This window comes from Temnothorax curvispinosus, unplaced genomic scaffold (assembly GCF_003070985.1).
Source record: "Temnothorax curvispinosus isolate PA1 unplaced genomic scaffold, ASM307098v1 QBEX01008959.1, whole genome shotgun sequence".
NCBI lineage: Eukaryota > Metazoa > Arthropoda > Insecta > Hymenoptera > Formicidae > Temnothorax > Temnothorax curvispinosus.
The window spans coordinates 200,056-221,510 of record NW_020218739.1 but is presented as its reverse complement, the minus strand read 5'-3'; the positions used below and the strand labels follow the sequence as shown (position 1 = coordinate 221,510).

The window sequence follows — 21,455 nt, the reverse complement described above, 5'->3', positions numbered from 1 at the left end:
AATCTAATTATGCAAAGTTAAAGCTATTCTTAATATCTCTTTTAAGGAATGCAAGCTTTTAGATTTGTTATCCTCGAAATAACATCATTATCGTATTTCCGAGGTGAATCCTTTAATTGCCATTGCTTTGTTGCATCATCGCTCACCAATAAGTTTGTAACTGTCCGGCTCCCACGGGGGTGGCTCCTTGGTCGCGGCGTCGAACTCGTAGTAGAGTAGACTGAAGGTCTCCTTACAGCTGAGAGCGTTCCCGGGAAACAGCGAACAGTCGCGAGTCGTGAAATTGATTTCTATGTACATGCGGTTCGCCGGGCCCCTCTCTATGAACGGCGTCCACAGCCAATTGTTTACGTTGGTGTACGCTACGTCGCACACAACATAACTCCGCCAATTGATACCCTTGTCGAAATTCGTAAACGACTCCTCTACCCACTGTGGAACAGATTGCAAAGAAAGAAAGTGACATTAACATGTGTTTCAGAGGAATCCTTTCTTTTTTCTATATCTAGTTCTTAGCTGAAGTTAATGAGACCGGCGTGGACAGTGGTCGAAAACGGAAATCCTTTGAAAGTATTGATGAAAGCGATCACATTTCGTGCAGGAAGGCATCCGACACTTAAAATCTGCGATGTTAACCCAATTCTACGTGTTACCACCAACCGCGACGAAAGCGAGAAAGCACCACCCGCTGTCGTCATTGTCGTCGTCGGCCGACATTGGCCGTAGAATCCTCCCTCGGTAAATGACGAGGCGGAGAGGCCAGGTCGTCGACTTGCGACAAACAGACCGCAAGGAATTACCGGCGCGCGTTACCATTAGTTTTATTGCCCCCCTCGGCTCTCGGGCTCGTCCCAAGAGCGACCGCAAAAAGTTCCGACCAGGGCAAGAAGGATCCATCGTCGTCGTCCTCGCCGTCACCGGAACCCCTCTCTCTCTCTCTCTTTCCCTTTCTCTTCCCTTCGTTCTCTCTTACTCCTCTCTCCCCCGCCATCGCCACAGTCGCTCTCCGGCTCTCCTCTCCTCGCCGATCTTTTTTTACGCGCCTCTCCGCTCCCGCGTATTTCATACTCGGACCAGGAAAGACTCGGCAGGTAAGGAGTGACAAAAAACGGTAGACCAAGGTAGAGCTCGTGAGCCTCTTATCCAGAAGATTTCCTCGCGGACGTGTTTCCGGCAGGCGGGCTGCAATAAATTCAGCCGCGCCGGCTACCCGGTTGCAAAAGGGAGATTATTACGGGGACGATGACGAGGTCGAAAAAATTTCATTAAAGCGCTGCCGGCGAAAAAAAGCTTTTTCAGCGGTCCGTGCGCGCCCGAAAGTACCAGCAGCCCGGGAACCACGGAGGTGCAGTCCCGCAATTCGCCGTCGTCCGCGCATCGAATTACGATCCGGTACCCTTCGCACGCCTCCGATCGCAATTAATAGTTTTTAGCGAGGTTTGCGAAACTGGATTCGTGCCGCTTTTAAAGTAAGCACACGGTGCGCTCTTTTGCGATAGAATATACTCGCGCTCGCTCGCTTGCTCGCTCGCAGGTGTAATTGGGTTAATGGATATCACACATCGCTTTATACACGGATATGAGAATGAAAATTCGGGATCTATCGCGCGTCCTCTTTTATCCCGCTTTATTAGGATAGTTATTTTCCCTATTTTCCTACCAATCGATATCGTCACGTTTCGCCTCGGGGATTATTAAGTAGAGAAATGAGAAAAACACACCACTATCTCCGCCACGTATTTCGACGCCTCCACTCTGAGGTTCTTTATCGTCCGGGAAATTTCATTAGGACGGTAAAATTCATCCTCCCTTTCGGCCGCTTCGTGGCCGTGTCTATGCCTGCTGCTTTCATCCTCGCTGCAAGCTGCGAAGAAAAGACGGAGGAGAGACGCGGCGTCGTTAATGCCGCGCGGCATTTAATTGGATCGCGCCGAGAGTCGTCCTCGTTTTAATGCGCCGCGTCGATTTTTCGGCGAGACGGATTTCCCACTGGCGTGACCGTCCCGTGAAATTGCTCGTCGAAATTGAGAAGAAAGGCGATTAGCCACCGCATTATAATCTCATTGCAATCCCACGGTATCGTTTCCGTGAGCCCTGCGCGCACAGGCAGCGTAAAACATTCTTCTCGTTTTGACTTTAAAGACAGAAGAGGAGAGATCGACTCTTATTTGAGATTTACATCCCAAGCAAGATTTGTAATGTAGAAAAAGTTATAATATAGATCTCGTAATTTGTCTTTGAGAATTTTTCTCAATATTTTTAGTAAATTGTATTATCAAGCTTTCCATGCGGAGTGAAGATTGAAAGCATATAACATAATGCTATGGCTTAATGTGGAAATATCATTGGGTTTAGCAGAGTATATAGCATATAGTCTCTTTCTTAAACGTACAGTTACCCGATTCTATTAAGTTATGACCGGTAGATTGTGCGTATCGCACAATCGACCGACGATCGCTCGATGCGACGAAAACTATGCCGTGGTCAGCGTCTTTGTGGTCAAGTATCGATCGCGCCGCCCTCGCCTCGCCGTCTCGCAGCAGGTAGACGTGTCTCGCTATTTTCCGCATTGGCGGCGAAAGCACGAAGCGAGAGAGCGGAGAGAGCCGGCACGTGCAAACCACCAATTCGGTTTTTCTCAGCCCTCGCCTTCCAGAGGGTAGCGACGCCACCGTCCGGATGATGAATCGCAAAATTGTATTAAAGCGTGACATTCCATTTGTACTATTTCTCGCACGTATATATCCTCTCATCGAGGTAAAAGCTTCCCGAGTCTCTATTTTGTGCACCGTAAGCCTTTGTTGTAGGATAATAAGCAAATATCCTCGTCCGGGCTGACTTTTATTACTCTAACTAGCTATTTGACCTGGTTTATTTTTCATGGTTAGGCATCTGTAATTTGCTCGAAAAAAGCAACGCTGACAAAAGGCAGCACACTTTGGGGGCCATATGGTTGACGTGGTCGAAACTACCTGCGAGCTACCCTATGGTGCTTTCGCTGCTATCCTAAAAAGAAAGCATTTGCCGCCCATGGCTCCTTTCTCGCAGATCAAATCGTGGCAAGTAAATAAATACGAGTCGCGAGTCGATGGCGATGGTGAGTCTCAGAAGTAAAGTCAATAAGCTCAGAATGTGTGCGCGCGCGCCATCGAAATGAGCAGAAAAAGAGGAAAACTAGAGATAGACGTGGGATACTGCCACCCTCGCGGATGGAGCGTTGCCCCTACGCCAGTAATATCGCCACCATAATCGCAATTCCGACGGCGTAGCCGGATAGGGAGGTTAGCGAGAGTCTGTAGGAAGACTTCCACGAGCAGGAAGGGGAACGTTACGAACTTTTAGTCCGAGGGGTTCGCGAATCTTAATATATATTGAGCTCTCTCGCGCTAGGGGGGAGGAGATTAACCCTCACCCTCGGGTTGCATCGACAGGCACGTAGGGCTCTCTCCTCTCCGTCGAGGTACGTGCATCCGGCACTACGGACCGCTCTCGCGACGGACACGTACCGCATCCAGACGCGATCGAACTTTCCCCCGTTCTCCTTACCATCACTTAGCCGACACCTTCGGGAGAATCGAACGCTAATTGTGTTCATGATGAAATTACAAGGAATAAAAGATCGTTATTAGAGAAGTTTAAACCTGTACTTAATATTAATTAAAATTAATACTTTCAACATTGGTATTAGATATATATGAGAAAAGAAGGGAGAGAGAGAGAGAGAGAGATAGAGGGAAAATGTGTGTGCATGTGATGTGAACAATATTATTGTAGTTGGAATTCTAAAGACACGAGTAATTTCGGTAGATAAGTAAAGGAGCGTATAGAACGTATAGAAGCAGTAGTGAGCACTTCGTCAATTATCCTCTCGTAGGAAGTTCATTACTTCGAGCACGGTCCGACTCGTGAAATGGTCGTCGCTTTAAATACAATGGCACTGATATCGTCCGCGATATAATATAGCGCCCGGACGAGGGTAGTTCGTCCATTACGGGCGAACAAGTGCACATATGTGTATCCCCGGGCAGGGTGGGCGGCCATCCCTCGGACACAGGGGTGGTTACGCCACGCGCCAATCGAAAACTTTATGTAACCGTTTATTCCGCGCACCCCAAAGCCGATATAACCGTATTTCGGGGCAAAAGATTGGCAGGAAGGCCGTTTAAGGAGCATTTTCACGGCTCCTCGGTACTTAACCGAGATTCCTCTTTCTCTTTCTCGTATGTACGTAAACGTGTGCGAATATATATGTACGCGTGTATGTACGCATGCGAGGGGAGAAAAGATCGTCGGTAAAATAAGGAGCCCGGGGGTGTGAGAGAAGGTGTCGGGTGAGAATTTATTTCTGGATTATTCGAGCCAAAGGGAAATGCTTGTGGGGTGCGGATCTCCTTTCCAGAAAAGGACAAATCGTTCTCCTTCGCGGGATCGAAACGCTGTTGGGAGAAGCAATTTCCAGCCGCGAGATTTACGACGCAAAGATCGACTCCTCGTTTCTTACGGAGGGATCGCAAAATTCGGCTATGCCAATATCCGATGACCTAACCCGATGTTTCTATTTGCCGCGCCGCGCGGGCCTGAATTGTATTGGGGATGATACAATGTCTTCATGAAGAAAAAAAAGTTCCTGCCTAACGACAAAAAAAATTATCCTCCTCATATACTCCCAATATTTCTCAGGTAATATAATCGAAGAAGACATCATCCTAGCGACTATACTTGATTTATTATATACATACATTAAACGACATATTATGTATGCTCTTTCGAGAATTCGTAATCATTCATCAAAGAATCATATTTTGATGTTTACAGGAAGAATCTGCTTCACGCTATGACACGACATTATGATACTTACAATTAATGAGCGCCGTCTATATCGCCTTCATTAAGCTTCCCGACGTGCCGGGAATATCTTCCTAGGATTCAAGATTATTTTAAAGAAACAGGTTTTCGAGCGTGCCCGTCTTTTTTGTCGAAATCCATCGTCGATAAGCTGCTCGCTACTTGTCGGCGCGGCCGACGACGGCTCGTGTATCTTATGATAACCACCCATCCGTAATGAGCTTAACCGTCGTCGTAATATTTCGAGTTAGCGCGGTGCACGTCGTCAGCGTCGCGTGTCAGGGGGGGCTGAACGCCCCTGATGAGACAGCGCACGTCACGCGGTAACAAGAAGGGCCGTACGGGGGCCACGTGGACTGAATCAGACAAGCTTGAATTTCCCCGCGAGTCTCCCCGCTCGAGAATCTTTCGGAGATTAAAGCGGCTGCACGATAGTTCAAACCCAATTATCGGCCACACAGATATGAAGAAGATAAAAAAAAAATATGTTCTTAAAAAGAACATTTTATATGGACAATATGTGGCGTGCTGAAAAGTAGAGCAACAAATTTCAATTTTCCTCGGAATTATAAAGTCTTTCCATATATGAGATACACAAATACAGTTCATATTTTTGTTTTCCAATATGATCCATTTCCATACATTTTACCTAAATAAATATATTTTTTATCATCGTCTTGAGTATATTGATTCTATTATAATGTAGTACTTTTTTGTAATCCTCCATCTTGCACGATTGCTAGTCAGAGTTAATATACCTAATCATACCGCGTAGTCGATACAATTTTTCCTATCGCTTCGCAAAAGGGACCGCCCTCGCGCAACTCGGCGTAGTTCTATGCTAATTCGCACATTCACCCCGGTTAGTAGACGGAGGAGAGGCGTCAGCTTTATAAAATCGTCACGAATTAGCCGGAGGGTCCGCGCGCTCGTCGGGGGTTGGGTTTAATATCGAAGGACTCGGTCGAGCGGCGGACTCTCGACACACGCCCCTGGACCTGTCAGTTTGACGTATCGCAGTCGCAGGAATCCATTATATAGTCAATTACTCCACGTGATAGGGAACGCGGCGCGCAACGGACCGCCGCTCTCTCTCTCTCTCTCTCTCTCTCTCTCTCTCTCTCTCTCTCTCTCCCCCTCTCTCTAACACCCTTCTGTGCATTCACGCCGAGGCTGCGTCGCACATACATGTGCATATATAAATTCGTTCCACGCGCGCGAAACACGTCGGTCAAGTGGAGAATGCGACCCGAACGCACCCGCTTCGTCGCATCGCGGATGATTATCGCCGAACGGGATCTAGTCCTGATGATTTCAGTTAAAGGCGCGTATCGCTCGCCTGACGTACGTACGTATACGAGAGCGCGCGTGCTTTGTGCTCCGTCACAGTGTGGTCTGAATCTGTCAAATGCGGGACAGTAGATGGAGAATATCTTTCACCGTTCCTATCTCTCTGATCAAGAGATTTCATTCTGTAATAATATCCATGTTTCTTAGAATTGAAGATTCAAGTCAATCCCTACGTCGCTGGAAAAGCTATCAGGCAACATCGAGAAGACAAAAACGAATTGATGATACAAAGGATTCGTACATTATTAATCTGATTTGCATAAATGATACAGTACTTTTGATAGCTGAGAAATTTCGCGTCATCTTTTTTATGAGCAAAACTAAAGGCTGATCGGTTTTGCCAATCGATATAAAAGCAAAAAATCTAGGACTTGTTCCTTGAAAAATCGCTCAGATCCGTCCGGTCAGTCGTTAATCCATCCGGTCCATCCCTTGTACTTTTCTCGTGACATCTCAACGACTGTGTCTTGCGGAAAAGTTCGACCAAGTTTAATAAGACTTAGAAACAAGCCCCGAATCTCAACGTCGTCGTTTCTTCTCGCCCACCCTCCATTTTGCACCGTCGATATATTCCGCTGCCTTTCCCCCGAGTCCATTATCTCTGATCCTGCGGTGCGAAATTCTCGTGGAAAGACGCGCGTGGCACCGTCGAGATTTCAGATGAAAGCGCATTAAGCTGCGAACACACACACACACATCTGTGATACGCGGACATATTCGTATATCTCGCACACGGTAAACGGCAAAGCATCGAGAAGGAAACGAGGAGTAAGGAGCCACTCGAGGACTCGCGTCAATAAACAGAGTCTTGTCTAACGACACGGTCCGGATGACGGATATACGGATCTGAAAGTAGAAGAAGGAAGAGTGACAGAGAGTGAGTGCGAAAGAGGAAGAAGCAGAGCGGTTGTGCGTGCAAAGAGAGAGATGGAGACGGAACGCGGCAAGAACAAGAAGTGCGCGCGAGAGGGAAAGAGAGAAAGAGAAAGAGAAACAAGATAGGAAGAGAAAGAGGAGGAGGAGGAGGAGAAGGAACGAATGCGGAGGCAACGGCCTGCAGAGGCCCCGAAGGCCGTTCACATGAATACCAGTCTTTCCATTAGTACTCGAATGGAGCGGAGAGCCCCGGCCCAGGTCTCATCTCGATGCATGATCGATACTCGCAGATCCAATCTTACCCGGGCTTCGCGATGCTGGCTGGACCACCGCGAGATACAATGTAACCGGTGGTACACGCTTAACCCTGTGTGTTACTCTCATTGCGCGTGTCTTACAGGTAGGATATCCGGCGTGGTAAAACCACCGGCCGACCGGCTGGCTGTAAAAGATCGTTAAACACGATCTTCTTAAGATTTCTCTCTCTCTCTCTCTTTCTCTCTCTCTCTCGATCCCGGCATGGTCTATAAACGAACGCTTTATCGATACCGATCGAGATATATCTCCGGTCTAGATGGACTTCGCTCTTTATACGCGATACGACGAGCGTATACAACCTGAACTTCTTTACTTGGGTTACACACAGCGAGCGAATATAGCACAGAATTTCGAGGTCAGCAGTGGAAGCGCAGCGAGGCGCACACGTTAAGTAGAGGTATTCGCTAGGGATAGTATCAGGCCCGGTATGCACTCGGAACGATTCAATACGTGAGTATCGTTTCGTTGAAACTATACTTAGAGAAAGATTGCTACTTCATTGATGCGCTCGCGAGATACTTGATACGGAATGATTACATGCAGGGAGTATTTCAAAATTTTGTAGAAATCGCATCCTGTGGCAATAGTCGGGAACGTTCGCAATTATCCTGACAATTTTCATTGCCATAATTAGCTCCTGCTCCATAAAATATGTATTCTTATAAAAATTCCATTAAAAACGCGTAGATGAGACAAACGACGAAAAAGAAATACAGCGATGAAAAATGTGTAATAATAAATGTTTAGAAGATCGATAAAAAGTTTTCACGTTTATGAATTCTATCGCATTTCCCTTATATCTCATCGCGGTGTAATTCCAAGTTCGCTTCGTCAATTTTCTCGAGTTTAGAGTTAGAAGCGCGTTAGTTGCGCTTTCGAGCGCGCAACAAGCTGACGTAGAATAGTTTTCTCCGGAAAAGGAGGGTTCTAATACGAGTTGCCGATACGACGAGACGTCGGGAAATTCGTGAAGAACCGCGCGAGTGACGAGGAGAGGAAGGGTCGAACGGCGTTCCTGACGTCCGTTCGGACGAAGGCTCCCCGCTCGCACCTTTCTTCCCTCCTTTTCGAGCGCGCAGAGTCAGGGTTTCCCAAATTGACTTTCGCTCCGACTGTCACTTCTATTCCGCTTCCTCCGCACGACCCTCGACTACCAAAGAACGTTTGGTATGCGCGTCTCGCGCCGAGGGAAGAAAAGCCGGCGGAACACCTCTCTCTCGTCGCTGCTCTCGGTCGGTCGGTCGGTCGGGCTCCTTATTTCAGAGCAACGCCACGTCGGCTCCCCGGGATGAATCATCGATCCTGCGTGCGTACGTGCGTGTGGATTTTCGTCTCGCGCGCGCACGTACATATACGAGCGGCATGCCAAGAGCTCGGAATATATAGTTGCTCGAGATTCTCGTGCTAAAGGTCCTTTGAGGGGATAGAGAGAAGTGCACGGATGCGGATCCTACCGTTCGACCCTCCAACAAATTGGCAATCCACCACTGTGAAGAAAGAGAGAGAGAGAGAGAGAGAGAGAGAGAGAGAGAGAGAGAGAGAGAAGGGGGAGAGAAGAGAGAGGCAGAAAGCTCATCGAAGGGTCGGTCGATGTTTATGCTTCAATCCGCTCGAATCGTTATGTTTTTCCTCGCGCTAAATGTCGCATGGTCAGTGATTACGCGAGTTATTACGAGGCGCCTTCGTTCGCGGTTCTTGCGTTATCATCCGATCGCGTAAGAAATGTTACGCTTCGCGAAGCTTAATGATACATTTGCCGATAAAAGTCTCGGCTTGTGCTGTCACACTGATAGCGTAATGACATAAATTACTAATAGAAGCGTCCAGCGGTATGAATTAGTACTAATTAGTAGAAAAGGTTATAAGTAGCAGCCTCCCAATTATTCACGATGATGTGACACAGCTGAGGCATCTCTACCGTGAACGACGCTGCCGGTCTGATGCCGAGATCGCTGGATAAGCAAAGGAAGAACGCACGATCGATCCCGTTGGCTTCAAAGCGACACCATCCCGCCGGCAATTGACGAATTCAATTCCCAACAACTCGCGACGATCCGTTCCGCCTGACTAACGGACTTCCCTCCGCTGACTGTAAAGTTTTCCGAGAGGCGGCCGCCTTGCACGTGAGCTTACGGTTGCTTTAACCGTTTCCTCTCTTCTTCTTATCTCTGTATCCTGTATCCATTTATTTGTCGTCCTCTCTCGGCGCACGGAGCACGGGGGTCGATGAAAGGGAGACGAGCAGAACGGAGGAGTCGCTGCGCCCGTGACACTCTCGCGTCCCGCCGTTCACCCTCTTCCCTCCCTTCCGCCTACCACCCCTTTCTTTCCGCTGTTTTCCCCATGGGCAACGTGGTCACGTACCGGTCGTCATGGAAACCCGCGCCAATCGAGATGGAAACTCAACCGTGGGACGCTCTCCGTCCTCCTTCTCTCTCCGCTTCTCTCTCTCTCTCTCTCTCGCTTTCTCCGACATCCCTTCTCGCCCACTGTCCCTCTCCCTCTTCGCCAACGTGCCAACGTATTCGCATCCCGCTCTCTCCGTCGTTTCCAAATTATCTCTCGCCCCGCATCGTGCTCCTTCTTACCACCCGGCGGCCTCTCTGTCCTCTTCCTCCGATCGCCCTCGCTGCGAAATCCTCTCCCAATCGCCCTCGCGCACCCTCGCTTCTCAGTCGCCCGGTCTCGTTAGTTTAACCCACGCGCGCCGAATCGTAATGGGAAACGTACAGATGCATTAGGAGAGGCTTTGCCATCCTAATAGATATCTCGTCGGTAGGCAGAGCGTGCTCGAAAAAGCACTACCGGTTTCTGTGAAACTTTTTTACCTATATCTTTCTTGCCAATGAGGTTAAAATTAGGGGTAGAAATATAGTACTTAATTTCTGTCGGCAAAATTTATACATCTTTTGTATGTATACCTATAATATATGTACTTATAATCAATTAATAAGTTTTATTATTTCCATTTTATCAACTCTCGCACTGTCAACTTTAACAATAGATTTAAACCTCGCGAATATGAATTTACCGAGTAAGTAAGAAGCACCCAGATACATTATCAACGTTTGTCGACGCATCGGGTAGATCGATAAAGACGGCAGACGATCGTGCGGTAAAGAAATGCACGTATGTATGTATAATGTACATACGTCGTCGGCGTACCCCAAACGGCCCAAACGCGACATCGACTATGCAAGTGGAGTCTGCAACCTGGCTCACGTACAATTGGCGTCGTAAAATGCGGCGACGAACGAGGCCCCGTACATCTTCCGGTCCGCGTTTGACCCCGCCGTGGCCGTGTGTGCCACGACTTCTCGACCTCTTCTCCCTGACGTATTCCGCACGCGATCCCATTAATTCATCGTGAATTCGAGATCCGTCAAAAGGGAAACGACATCATAAGCCCGGATTTATGCCGCTGATGCGATGCCGGTGTGCCCTACCTGGGGCCTGGGGCGCGCCCGTCTTCGCCTGGGAAACAGATGGTAGCCGCAGATTTCGTATTCACCGCGGTCGCCCGTTTTTATGATTTTAATTCCTAGAAACTACTTTCGGACTCGGGTGCGCTGCATCTTACGAGTAACATCCACGTTTCTGGAATACGATTTCGTAGCGAGTCCGCGGCTTGAAAGTTAAGCCGCCAGGACCGATGCAACGCTTACGATTTTTGTGATACGTTAAAATGACGGAAGGTAAGAATCTCTCTTATTGTTAGTCCAAGATAAGAAAAGTGGAAGACAATTTTATCGATGTCTCGTTGAAAATTAGTCACTGTTTTGTTAAGCCACGCTTTCTAGAACATTTTTTGTTTCATTTTCTGTCTTTACAGTATGAATGTATATGATTGTTCTGCTTTAAGCGCAAAAAGCAGAGGGAAACGCAGCGAAAAAGACCGAACTATTCACGATTAGTCGCGCGTGATAGCATAAGTAATAATCGAGTTTCATAGACACGACATTTGTCCATGTCGCGTTTGGCAAGCGACATGACAGCTCGATGACAGTATCAAACACCCAAATTTCTGGTCGTACAATTCCAGGGGCGATAACACCGGGAATCAATATTTACACAAGACGGTCTATATACTGTTCCCGCCGTTGGACGAGGCTTTTATTAATCCTCATGAAAACGGAAGGCGGCCGGCGACGGAGATTGACACGCGTACATAATGCCCGCGCGTGCACTGGTTCACAGGAACTGTACGGCTGTTGTGCAGCCATCGTGAGTTTGTGACCTGGCCACCACTTAGGCTAGGTCAGCATTCGTCCACGATCTACGAGGGATCGATTTATCAACGATAGGGTTCGCATAATGATTTTGGAATTTCTTTTTTCAAAAAAGGAAGAAAAATGCCCTGCTCAAAGAAGCCGAGTTTCCGCCAAAGAGATCATTAATCTTTCACAAGAAATGTACATTTTCGACTATTTCCAAAGGACTATTAAAAATATTTTAATTATCGGTATGGATCGTGAGAATTCTCTCATCCCGTTCTATACACGGTTTTGACGTGTACAAATTGAAAACCAAAATGTGCGCGTTATTACACTCGGCGGTTGCAAATATTTGTTCGCTGGTACGAATCATTTGCCCAATCGATTGTAATCGCTGAAGCACATCGACAAATCGTCATCGAGGTTTCAGCCATCTGCCGCGAAATCTCACCCCTGCAGGAATAAACACCGCCGGATAGATATTGCGGTCGTAGAGAATGGCAAACGAAGCGCAATCACGTTTCGCAGGATGGCACGTGTCTCGGCAATCATGTAGATTCGTGCAGAGCGAGTACGGCCGTGATTTAAAAATTAAATCTTAATCGGACGGAATTCAAGCCCACGCGCTTCGCGCTCGCATCCACACACGCGCACCGATGTAGAGATGCACATATGGTTCGGACTGGATAGGCTATATAGATCTCTTCTCGCTCTCCTCTCCCGTTCTCGCTCTCGGCCCCCCTTCTCCTTGTCGGTTCACTCTGCCTGAAATATCTCAGCCAGTTAAAACGCTATCAGTTCTAATAAACGATCATTCGTCTGTTTCGTCCTCCCGTCGTGTCGTTAATGTCGAGGAACACGACGAGGTGAGGGTGGAGAAGGGACGACTTTTTTTAACCTGCATAGTCACTCGACGCGCGAGAGAGGGAGAGATTTAGAGAGATCGGTCATCCAGATGCTGAGATCGGCGGCGATGATCCGGCGAGCGAGCGTGATGACGATCATCGCGCGGGTCAATGTCACTATCAATAAATAGATAACACCGCGAGAGGAGCTCGCGCGTTTGCCGATGTGAATCATCCCGAGTCATCCCCATGGTTAGCAGATAAAACGATCTCCTGTTATGGGAACAAAGGGCGATTATCGCGAATCGAAATTACGAGGATCGCGCGATTTATTAACGCGGCTTAATCTCACCGTGCGCAATCTAGTCGTCGTGTTATTTTAAATTTATACGTAACACAATTTACAATAAGGCTTACAGCGCGTGATGTAATCTAATAAGTAAAATAAAATCTCACCAAGTTAATATTCCTAAAATTAAGAAAGCGCGATAAAAAGATTACAGAGAGAAGTAAGAAAGTAATTTTACAGTACTTTGTAAGATCATTTTCTGATCTCCCCTAAATTAATTTCGACAAAACTTTGCAATTTTCGTATAATAAAATTGTACCGCAATTTTTAGATTTCTTTTAACAAGAATTTATCTTTTATTACTACGGAAGATTTAACTTTTTCCACAGTCTGCAATAATGTGAGTGCTACCATCGACATTGACACTCAAATTATCACGGTGTCAGTCGAGCCCGAGCTGCCATAATCTCGCGTTAAAAAAAATCAACGGTGTCGATTGACATTTGTCAGCTCTGGCGAAACTCTGAAAAAAAACCCACCTCGTGAAAGGCCCCGCGGGCGGTAGGTCGGAAAAATCGTGCATTATTTGTCAAAGCGCACGGTGGCGCGCTTTCGAAAAAGTCGATAGTAATCCACCCGTGAGGTCATAAAATGCGGAAAAAAGCCCCCACGACCGGGTAGGAAAAGAAGCGCACCGGGGGTGATTAATCCCGTGGAAACGGCTCGCCGCGCCGCGCCGCGCGACTCGTGTGACCGATGGCGCGTACCAGAATAATCCAACCTCCATTCAATCATTCGGCCCGTGGGATTAATTTCAAGGGATTAGCATTAATTTCGTTCCGCGCGCGAGGTCACTCGACTATCTCCGAGGTTCGAGTGGGAAGAAAAAAGAGCGCCGACGAAAGCGAAAACGGAATTTCAGAGATTTCCTGACCGTTCGACGCGGCAACGGGGTGACGAAGGCAACGCGACAAGAATTTCGTCTCCGTTTTAAGCGTTCGTTACCAACGAATCGATCGTGTTATCAGAACGCGCATCTGTTATACATACTCAATAATAAAAAATGTACCAGATACGCATTTATTCACAAGGGAAAAACAGCATTACGTCTAGGTTCCTTAAAATAGCGATGGAAATAGTGACCCAGTCGAGACAGTTATCGAAGAAAAAGTGTATCCTTTTATTTTGTCACTGAATAAATATATCTTTTGATAAGTAATAATTCAAATAAATTATTACTTATTAAAAAATAATTTATTCACTGGCAAAATAAAAAAAATATATATATACTACCATTTTGTACATAACGAGGTTCTATGTTACGTTGAAGTGAACTCGTCGTTGCCGCTTTTTACTTAACGTCGAGAAGAGTGCTTGATCCCGTTGTTTCGCGTGCGCGTACGAAAAAATTTACGAGGCGGATTCCCGAAGGCTCGCGATTTTATGCACGGCCCCGGATAAATAGCTCTCGATCGCCGAGAATGAAAGACGCCGTGGTAACCGACGAAGGCAAATAATTGGATTGGCTTCCGTATAATTAGTACGCGGGATTTAACGAACATGAAAAACGCGTCTGGCTCTGAAAAGTCATATATGCACGTAAAGTTTATTACGTGTAGCGCGTCGTTCTACCCTTTGTAATTCGACCGATTTTCTTTAATTAGGAACACACTGAACCATTATTTTCTCCTTTTCGTACGGACGGGGTGTACTTTAACCCAGCTGCTCGTATTCGGAACTATTACGATTAATTTTTAATAATAGCTGGATCTTTTTGTTAAATATGCGAAAAGTGCACGTAAACGAGAATACAATAAACGACTCACCGGGTTCTTAATAATTAATCCAGAAATGCTTAACGATCGTTTCGCAAAGAAACCCGGTTTTACGATTCGCACGTCAATTCAACTTAATAGTTTTACGTTGCGTGATAAGTGAATGGAGGCAAATTTTCTTAAACTATCTAACGGGTAGGTAATAACGGGAGTAGAAAGGGAAGAAAGAGAGAGAAAGAGGGAGCACAGACAAAAATAAATCTGCCTTTTATGATGCGGTTCATGTTCACTGGATATGAAATTTTATGGTTTTCGCTCTTTATCTTATCAAATTACACGCAGACCATATATGTCTCGTTTAACTATATGGCAGCGTGACCTTAATTCCTCATAAATAAATCGTATTACTCATATTTGTAATTTGCCTTAATAAATTTGTCTTAGTATAAGTGAACTACATTCCTATATAAAACATAGTGCAAGCCTAGAATACTATAAATAACTCCACAACCTTCTACTTGTTTTTGGTAAAAATGTTAAAAATGGTCAATTCCAAAGTCTCTCATAATCCTCTGACATAAAAAATGATAATTACGACACAGTTTTGAAATTTAAATGCTTTGACAGCTACTACGTAAGCTACTACGTAAGAGACGGTTTCGAGTTCGTCTTGAAAAAAAATTATGAGAGATAGTAGGAATCTATCGTTGTCATAACTTTTACAAAATGTGCCGTCGAGTGGCGCAATTAAAGGGTGCAGGCGATTTGTTTCTGTGCCGCGGCGACTCGATGAGAAATCTGTAATCGATACTTTTCGTTCGTTTGCGTGAGCTTCACCTGCATGCAAAAGAGGCTCCTTGATTATACGGGGTGGTCTCGATGCGCGCGGCCCTAGTGACACTTTACGAGGCGGTGCGCGGCCGTTTTGCAATTCGAGAACTCGCCGACACGTTTCCGTGAGAACGAGTTTTACTATTTCCCGCGCGTTATTCGCACGTTCGATACCTCGCCGTTAAATGTGAGTGTGTGTGTACGTGAGGCGATCGCTTTAAGTACCAAAGATATATTTCTCCTTTCACATTACGTCGTATTGATGCATGCGTAACGTTTTGCGGGCATATATAAGTATCAGCATGTGTTATAGATCTCGCGATAATATTTAACGCTAAAGAATAAAGTGCCTGGATTTTGCAAAACTCATTGAACATACTCGAAGCATTGTTAATATGAAATGAAATTTCGATCTTGCAGTGTGGCTTCACTCTACTTGAAGTACAGTATCAGAAATATGATCCTATCGAACGCGTATAGCTTTACTGATAAAAGAGATGATATCGGCCGCTTTCTTCGTTATCATTCGCAAGATAGCGACATGAGACGATAAATCGAGGTGAAAGGGAACATTGAGGCACGTCTACTCGGAAGAAACGGAAATGCGATTGCGTTAGCGCGAAATCGAGAGTCTCGATTGGCGAAATCGCTCTCGTATACATACGTCGTATTCCCCGCTGCAAAACACAAGGTACACAATCTAAGGAGGAAGAGGGAGATACATGCGACAAGTGTGTCTTAAATTACCGCTCGAGATGATAAGTTCGATGACGAACGACAGAGGAGAAGTCTGCCTCCTTTCTAATCACGATTAAATATAAACGAACGATGGAAGAAGAAGCGATTAGGCGAAAGGCTTAAAATTCCGGGTGGCATATCACCGATAAGACAATTTTAAATAATCAATCGCGCGTGCAGTTAATCTCCGCAGTTCCCGGTGAATCGTGCCACCGGCAGGCAGGAGATGAAGATGTTTTTTTAAATAGTCGTAGACGGGTCATAATGTCGATGCCGGGCACGGTTGATGGGTTTTCACAACAAGCCCGAACCGAGGGGGAAATAAATCAGGTGTGCTTATCTAGCTAATAAATATTTAGCTAATAGTCAGTTAGTCTATTCCAGATATGGCCCGAAAAGTAACCCGATATTTATTATTGCCACTCGACTCAATGGAATGCTCGCAGCTGCGTTGACTTTTACGCGCTCCTCCACGCGCTTACGTTCGTTCTTTCCGTATATATTTAGTTGTCTACAAGATATAAAATACAGATACGCGCTTACACGTTCTAATGCCTGTTCAAACAAATTTTTGTAGTGTCAAAAAATATACGTTACTCGAAAAAGATTGGAGAAATTAGTTGCTTCACAGTTTTACGAAATTGCGTTGCGCGTACGTTATTTTCTCATTGACGGCGATTACGTTCTCGCGGGCGTCGTGTCGCGTTCCGCGAAGGCGATTTTCTGAGCAGTCGAGTCTCTGAAGAAGACACGGTTACCCGAGTCACATATCACTATGTGAATTTCGCATTCGGGGAGCGCATTTAGATGCAGATACGGGCGCGGTTAAATAGCCGGAGCCACGGTGAGAAAGAGAGAAAGAGACGACGAGAAGGGGGAGCCGGTAAGAGGAGAATAAAAGAAGAACGGGAGGAGAGACGGCTACCGGAGAGGGAGACGACGAGAAGGGGGGTGAAAGACGAGGATGGATGAAGATGAAGGAAGCGGAAGATGAAACGGTCAGATAGAAGCCTGAGTGCCACGTGCGAACCGTGGCGGGCAGGTCTTTTCGTCGGAACTGCGACCGCGATCAGCCACGTTTCATCAGCTGCAAAATGAACTCGGATACCATGAGCATCCGACGGAAGTGAGAAGGCGTTCTTTTTTCGGCGGGCAAGTTCCCGAATACTTTATATGAAGGTAGATATTGCTGTTCATCCAAATGTCGGAGTATCACCATTATTATTGTATTATGAAGGTATCGTTGTGCGGTTCACTGAACTTTACGTCATTCGTTCGCTCTCACTACGCAGATCGCCACTTATGTAACATGTCTGTAATCGCAAGTTGTCAATCGACAATTCGAAACTGCGGATAATATTTTAGCCGCAAATCAGTAGATTTTTTTCGAGTTTGTTTCCAAATTATAATCGATCGAGAATCTAAAGATCGTCGGGAATTAAGTCTAGAATTACAACTATCAGCTTTTTCTATCTTTAAGAAGATAAATCTTTCGGCGCATCTATTTGAAACCTATTACCAGTGGATTCTCTCCCAATGTCCTCAGAAACCCTTCCACGATGTACGCCTTCGGGTCTTCAATAATTTACTTTTAATGAGACGTTACACATAAAAGTACACAGAGAACAGTATTTCCTAAAATTTGTTCCAATCTTGTTTATTAGACTTTCTAAATGTCGAGCCTCTCTCTCTCTCTCTCTCTGCATCTCTTGCAATCGATCGTGACGTTAGAAAACGAATTCCACTCGCAATAGGATGACGATAAATTTTTTTGAATAAAAAGAACGGCAAGATCTCCCGACGCGGCGGAGAGCCACCAGCGTTCGCCTTCGACTACGACCGACACGACGGACGCTCGTGGAAGGAAGAGACCGTTACTCTCAATGGACCAATGGCCTCTGTGTTTCTCGCCTTCCTATTAAACGTGCGCGCGCGATCGCATCGCATCCCGTTTTCCTATTCATAGAATAAATTCCGGGCGAAACGGGCGAGACGAAAATCTATCCGATTTCAGAGTCGTTACCGGTAGAAATCCGACTCGACGATTGACCCCCCGTGGAAATATCGAAAGATATCGAAACGCGCCGCTCTCGCTGCAATGTGGAAACAGCCAGACCGGAGAATGTTTTTCCATCCGTTGAATTCTCGCGAGTCGCGCGACTTTATCGAATTTCAGCCAAGTGCAAGTCGATATTCTCAAAGGGTGAGGGAAAACTTCTTCATTTCGACGGTCATGATCGGATTACGACTTCTTAAGCATGGAAATTAGCTTGAAGTAAAGTGGCGAGAACGAAATCAAAGCGCGCCGTCGTTAGTCTTTCCTAAGTGGCTTGGAATTTCAACGGAAACTTTCCCGATTTCTTCTTTCGCTCTATTTTTCTTAAGATCTTACTTATCGATATTTCGATATGGCAAATTCGATAAGTTTTATGTACTTTTCGAAGGTTAAGAAGAATAATATTTAACATGATTTTATAAAAAGTCAAAATTACAGATACTCATAAATTCTCTTTCTCTCCGGTTCGTACTAAAAATTAAGCTAAAAGCTTGGAGCGGGATTTAAATCAATGCGAAGTAAGCTACGGGGTCAGCGAGAAGGACGCTTAATTAATTCCAGTGGGTACGTTTCCCCGCATCTTTCATCCAAAGTCGTCGTGGTCGGGAGGGCATCGAGATAGAATATATAATATGGCGATAGAGCATAGCCCATATCTTCGGCCCTTTATACGAGTTTTGACCCTCACCGACAGCATCAAAGCATCTTTTCGCTCCGAGCCTGTCCTCCCTCTGTCGGCTTGTTCAAATAGTCTGAGCTAATTCCGTTTACTTGTATATTAATAACCACCCCGCTATCAGTTATAAAGGCGCGTACTTATCGTGTTCGGGATATTAATGCCGACCGGAGAAGATTGATTAAAACGACGGAAGAATATCTCCACAAAGTATGGTCACGATCGTTTTTTTTCCCCTACGTGCGATTAAAATGCAAGTAATCTTTTGATCTCTATGCTTAATTAAGAATTACGTAGATGTTTAAATGCCTTTTAAATGGCCGATATATTTGTTAAAATCAAAATGTATTCAATTGGAAATAAATAATTTCGCATTGTTCTCCGCTCATCACCGCGTGAGAAGCGTTGCTTTTTTGTTTGTTAATATGACGAGGGCGGCTAATTGGACCTGGATCTTCCCGGGAAAATTATTCATCCTCGGAAATAAATTTCCTGTCACGTATGATCGAAGGTAATGGCGTGCGTGAGAGGCGCGCTAATCCCTATGCTCGAGAAAACTGATTAGAGTGAGTCGTGAGAAAATTCTCGTTTTTATCAATCTTGCTTTCGGGCGACGCAACTTCTTTCGGTAAGAATAGCTCGGGAAAGCGGATCAACCTGGAGACCAGCCTAAGAGGATTCCCCATTTCGCGTGTATGTTGACGCATTCTCTCGCACAGTGAGGACAACCACGTGAAACGTGAATTCCTCGACCCGGGGAAATCGAACATCGTTTTTCGTCATCTACGACCGTCAGGCAATGGACAAATCTTGTCGTCCGTCCGATCGATCTGCGGAGCGTGCGAGACGCAGATTCCGAACGGGAAACTTGTCAGGATTGAATGAGGGAGAGATCGCCGATAAGCGGAATTCGGAATGTTTGAAAAATCGATTTGGAACAGTTCGTATTATTAACGCACGTTTTAACGTTAAACGGTCGTCTACGCTTGAGTTTTATTTGCCCAATGTGAAAAAGATGTTCACAGTGTCAATAGGCGACGAGAATCGTACGGACACTAACACTTAGCGCCGAGGATACATCTTTGGGCTTTGGAAGGAACTTTAAAGGCTCGTAGACGTGTAACTAATATCGCGGTCGTTTTTACGAGGAGCACGTGCGCGCGAGAGTCCATGGAAGAGAAAGAGAGATACAGAGAGAGAGAGAGAGAGAGAGAGAGAGGAGGAAAAACGCGTATTTGGACGTAGCACTTCCGGCGACGGGCGAAATGGAACGGGAGGTGCAAAGTGAACTCGAGTGGTTCACGGAGGACGAAGCGTGCAGCGAGAGCGTTCTTTTTCGGGTCATTCCCGAAAAAAAAGATCAGACTCTCGTGCGTGGTCCGCCGGCGCAGCCATCTCTCTTCGGTCCGTTTCGTCCGGGGAGAGGCGCGTCGAACGTTTAGCGCCCAGAAAAATCAACAGCAGCCTCAAAGAACCTTTTCAAACAGAGCGTTACGCTGGCCGATTAGCGCTGCGACACTAACGATCGACATTGCGAGAGAAAAGAGAGAAAAAAGGAGGACAAGCGCGCGTGTGCCGTCGTACTCGATCGTTTCACGATCGAGGGCAAAAAAAAGATTTTTTTAGATGATTGAGCAAACACAAATAAAGAGTAAAGAGCTTATAATAGCATTGACAAGAGGCTTCTGAGATCTTGGCGACAGCAAAGTATCAATCCGGTTAAGAAGAAACTGTTTTTTTCTGTTAAATAATAATATCCTGTATAAATGTTACTAAAATATCAAGCGAAGATTAGCATAGGGATAGAAAAACTAGAGGGCTATAATGAAAGTATAATGAAAATTACAATAAGCTTCGAGATATGTCGTAACGAGTCGGTCGAATCGCTAAAAAAATCGGAGTCGCCAGTTTATCGTCGTGATCGAGAGAAAGAGCCGAAGCCTCGAACACGAGATATCCGGCCGACACCCACGTAGGGTCACGGAGGAGGATGTCCCCCGTGCGCGAAACTGCACTCACGGTGCCCCCACGATGTTTAAATAAACATCGCGTGTCCCTCCTTTTTCCCTTCTACCGCCTGTCTTTTCGGCCGGCACCTCTGCCGTGCCGGCGCGGCCGTATCACTAATTTGTCCGTTCAAACAAAAAGCAATTTGTTACCCGGTCGGACTGACTCACGGGCCGAGTGGTGCATACGGCCCGATCGTGGAGCGCGAAAGAGGACGGGAGGCGGCGGGTGGTGCTGGAAGAGAGAATCGGCAGAGGAAGAGAAAGAGGAGGAAGAAGAGGAGAAACGGAGAGAGGTGGAGGCTGATTTAAACCTGTCTGGCGGCCCGCTGCGCGCTTAACAACTGAAAAACAAACATGGCGCCGAGAGAGCGCATCGGCCAGCGGGAGCCCACGTATGTGCCGCGCGCGTACCGAGACTATAAAGTGCTTCTGGTACCACCGGCACCCGGCCAGTCAAGTTCCAAAAGATTTCTCCTCTCCGCGAGAAAAGAATAAAAAAAATACAGAGAGAAGAAAATGTCGGGAAGTCCTGGAATTTTTTTCCATCTAGGCGTCCCTTTGTTACGATCGCCGGAGGAACTGAGAAAGAGAGAGAGAGAGAGAGAGAGAGAGAGAGAGAGAGAGAGAGAGAGA

At 46.2% G+C, this 21,455-nt stretch overlaps 1 protein-coding gene across 15 annotated transcripts in view; it reads right to left on the bottom strand.

Moving 5' to 3' along the window:
* Positions 1-21,455, bottom strand: part of LOC112458489 (ephrin type-A receptor 4) — a 90,725-nt gene that overhangs the window by 15,285 nt on the left and 53,985 nt on the right. For all 15 annotated transcript variants that reach the window (XM_025022143.1, XM_025022149.1, XM_025022146.1 and 12 more), the window contains exon 4: positions 147-432. In XM_025022143.1, coding sequence (XP_024877911.1) covers positions 147-432 — 286 coding nt within the window. The remainder of the gene's footprint in view (positions 1-146; positions 433-21,455) is intronic.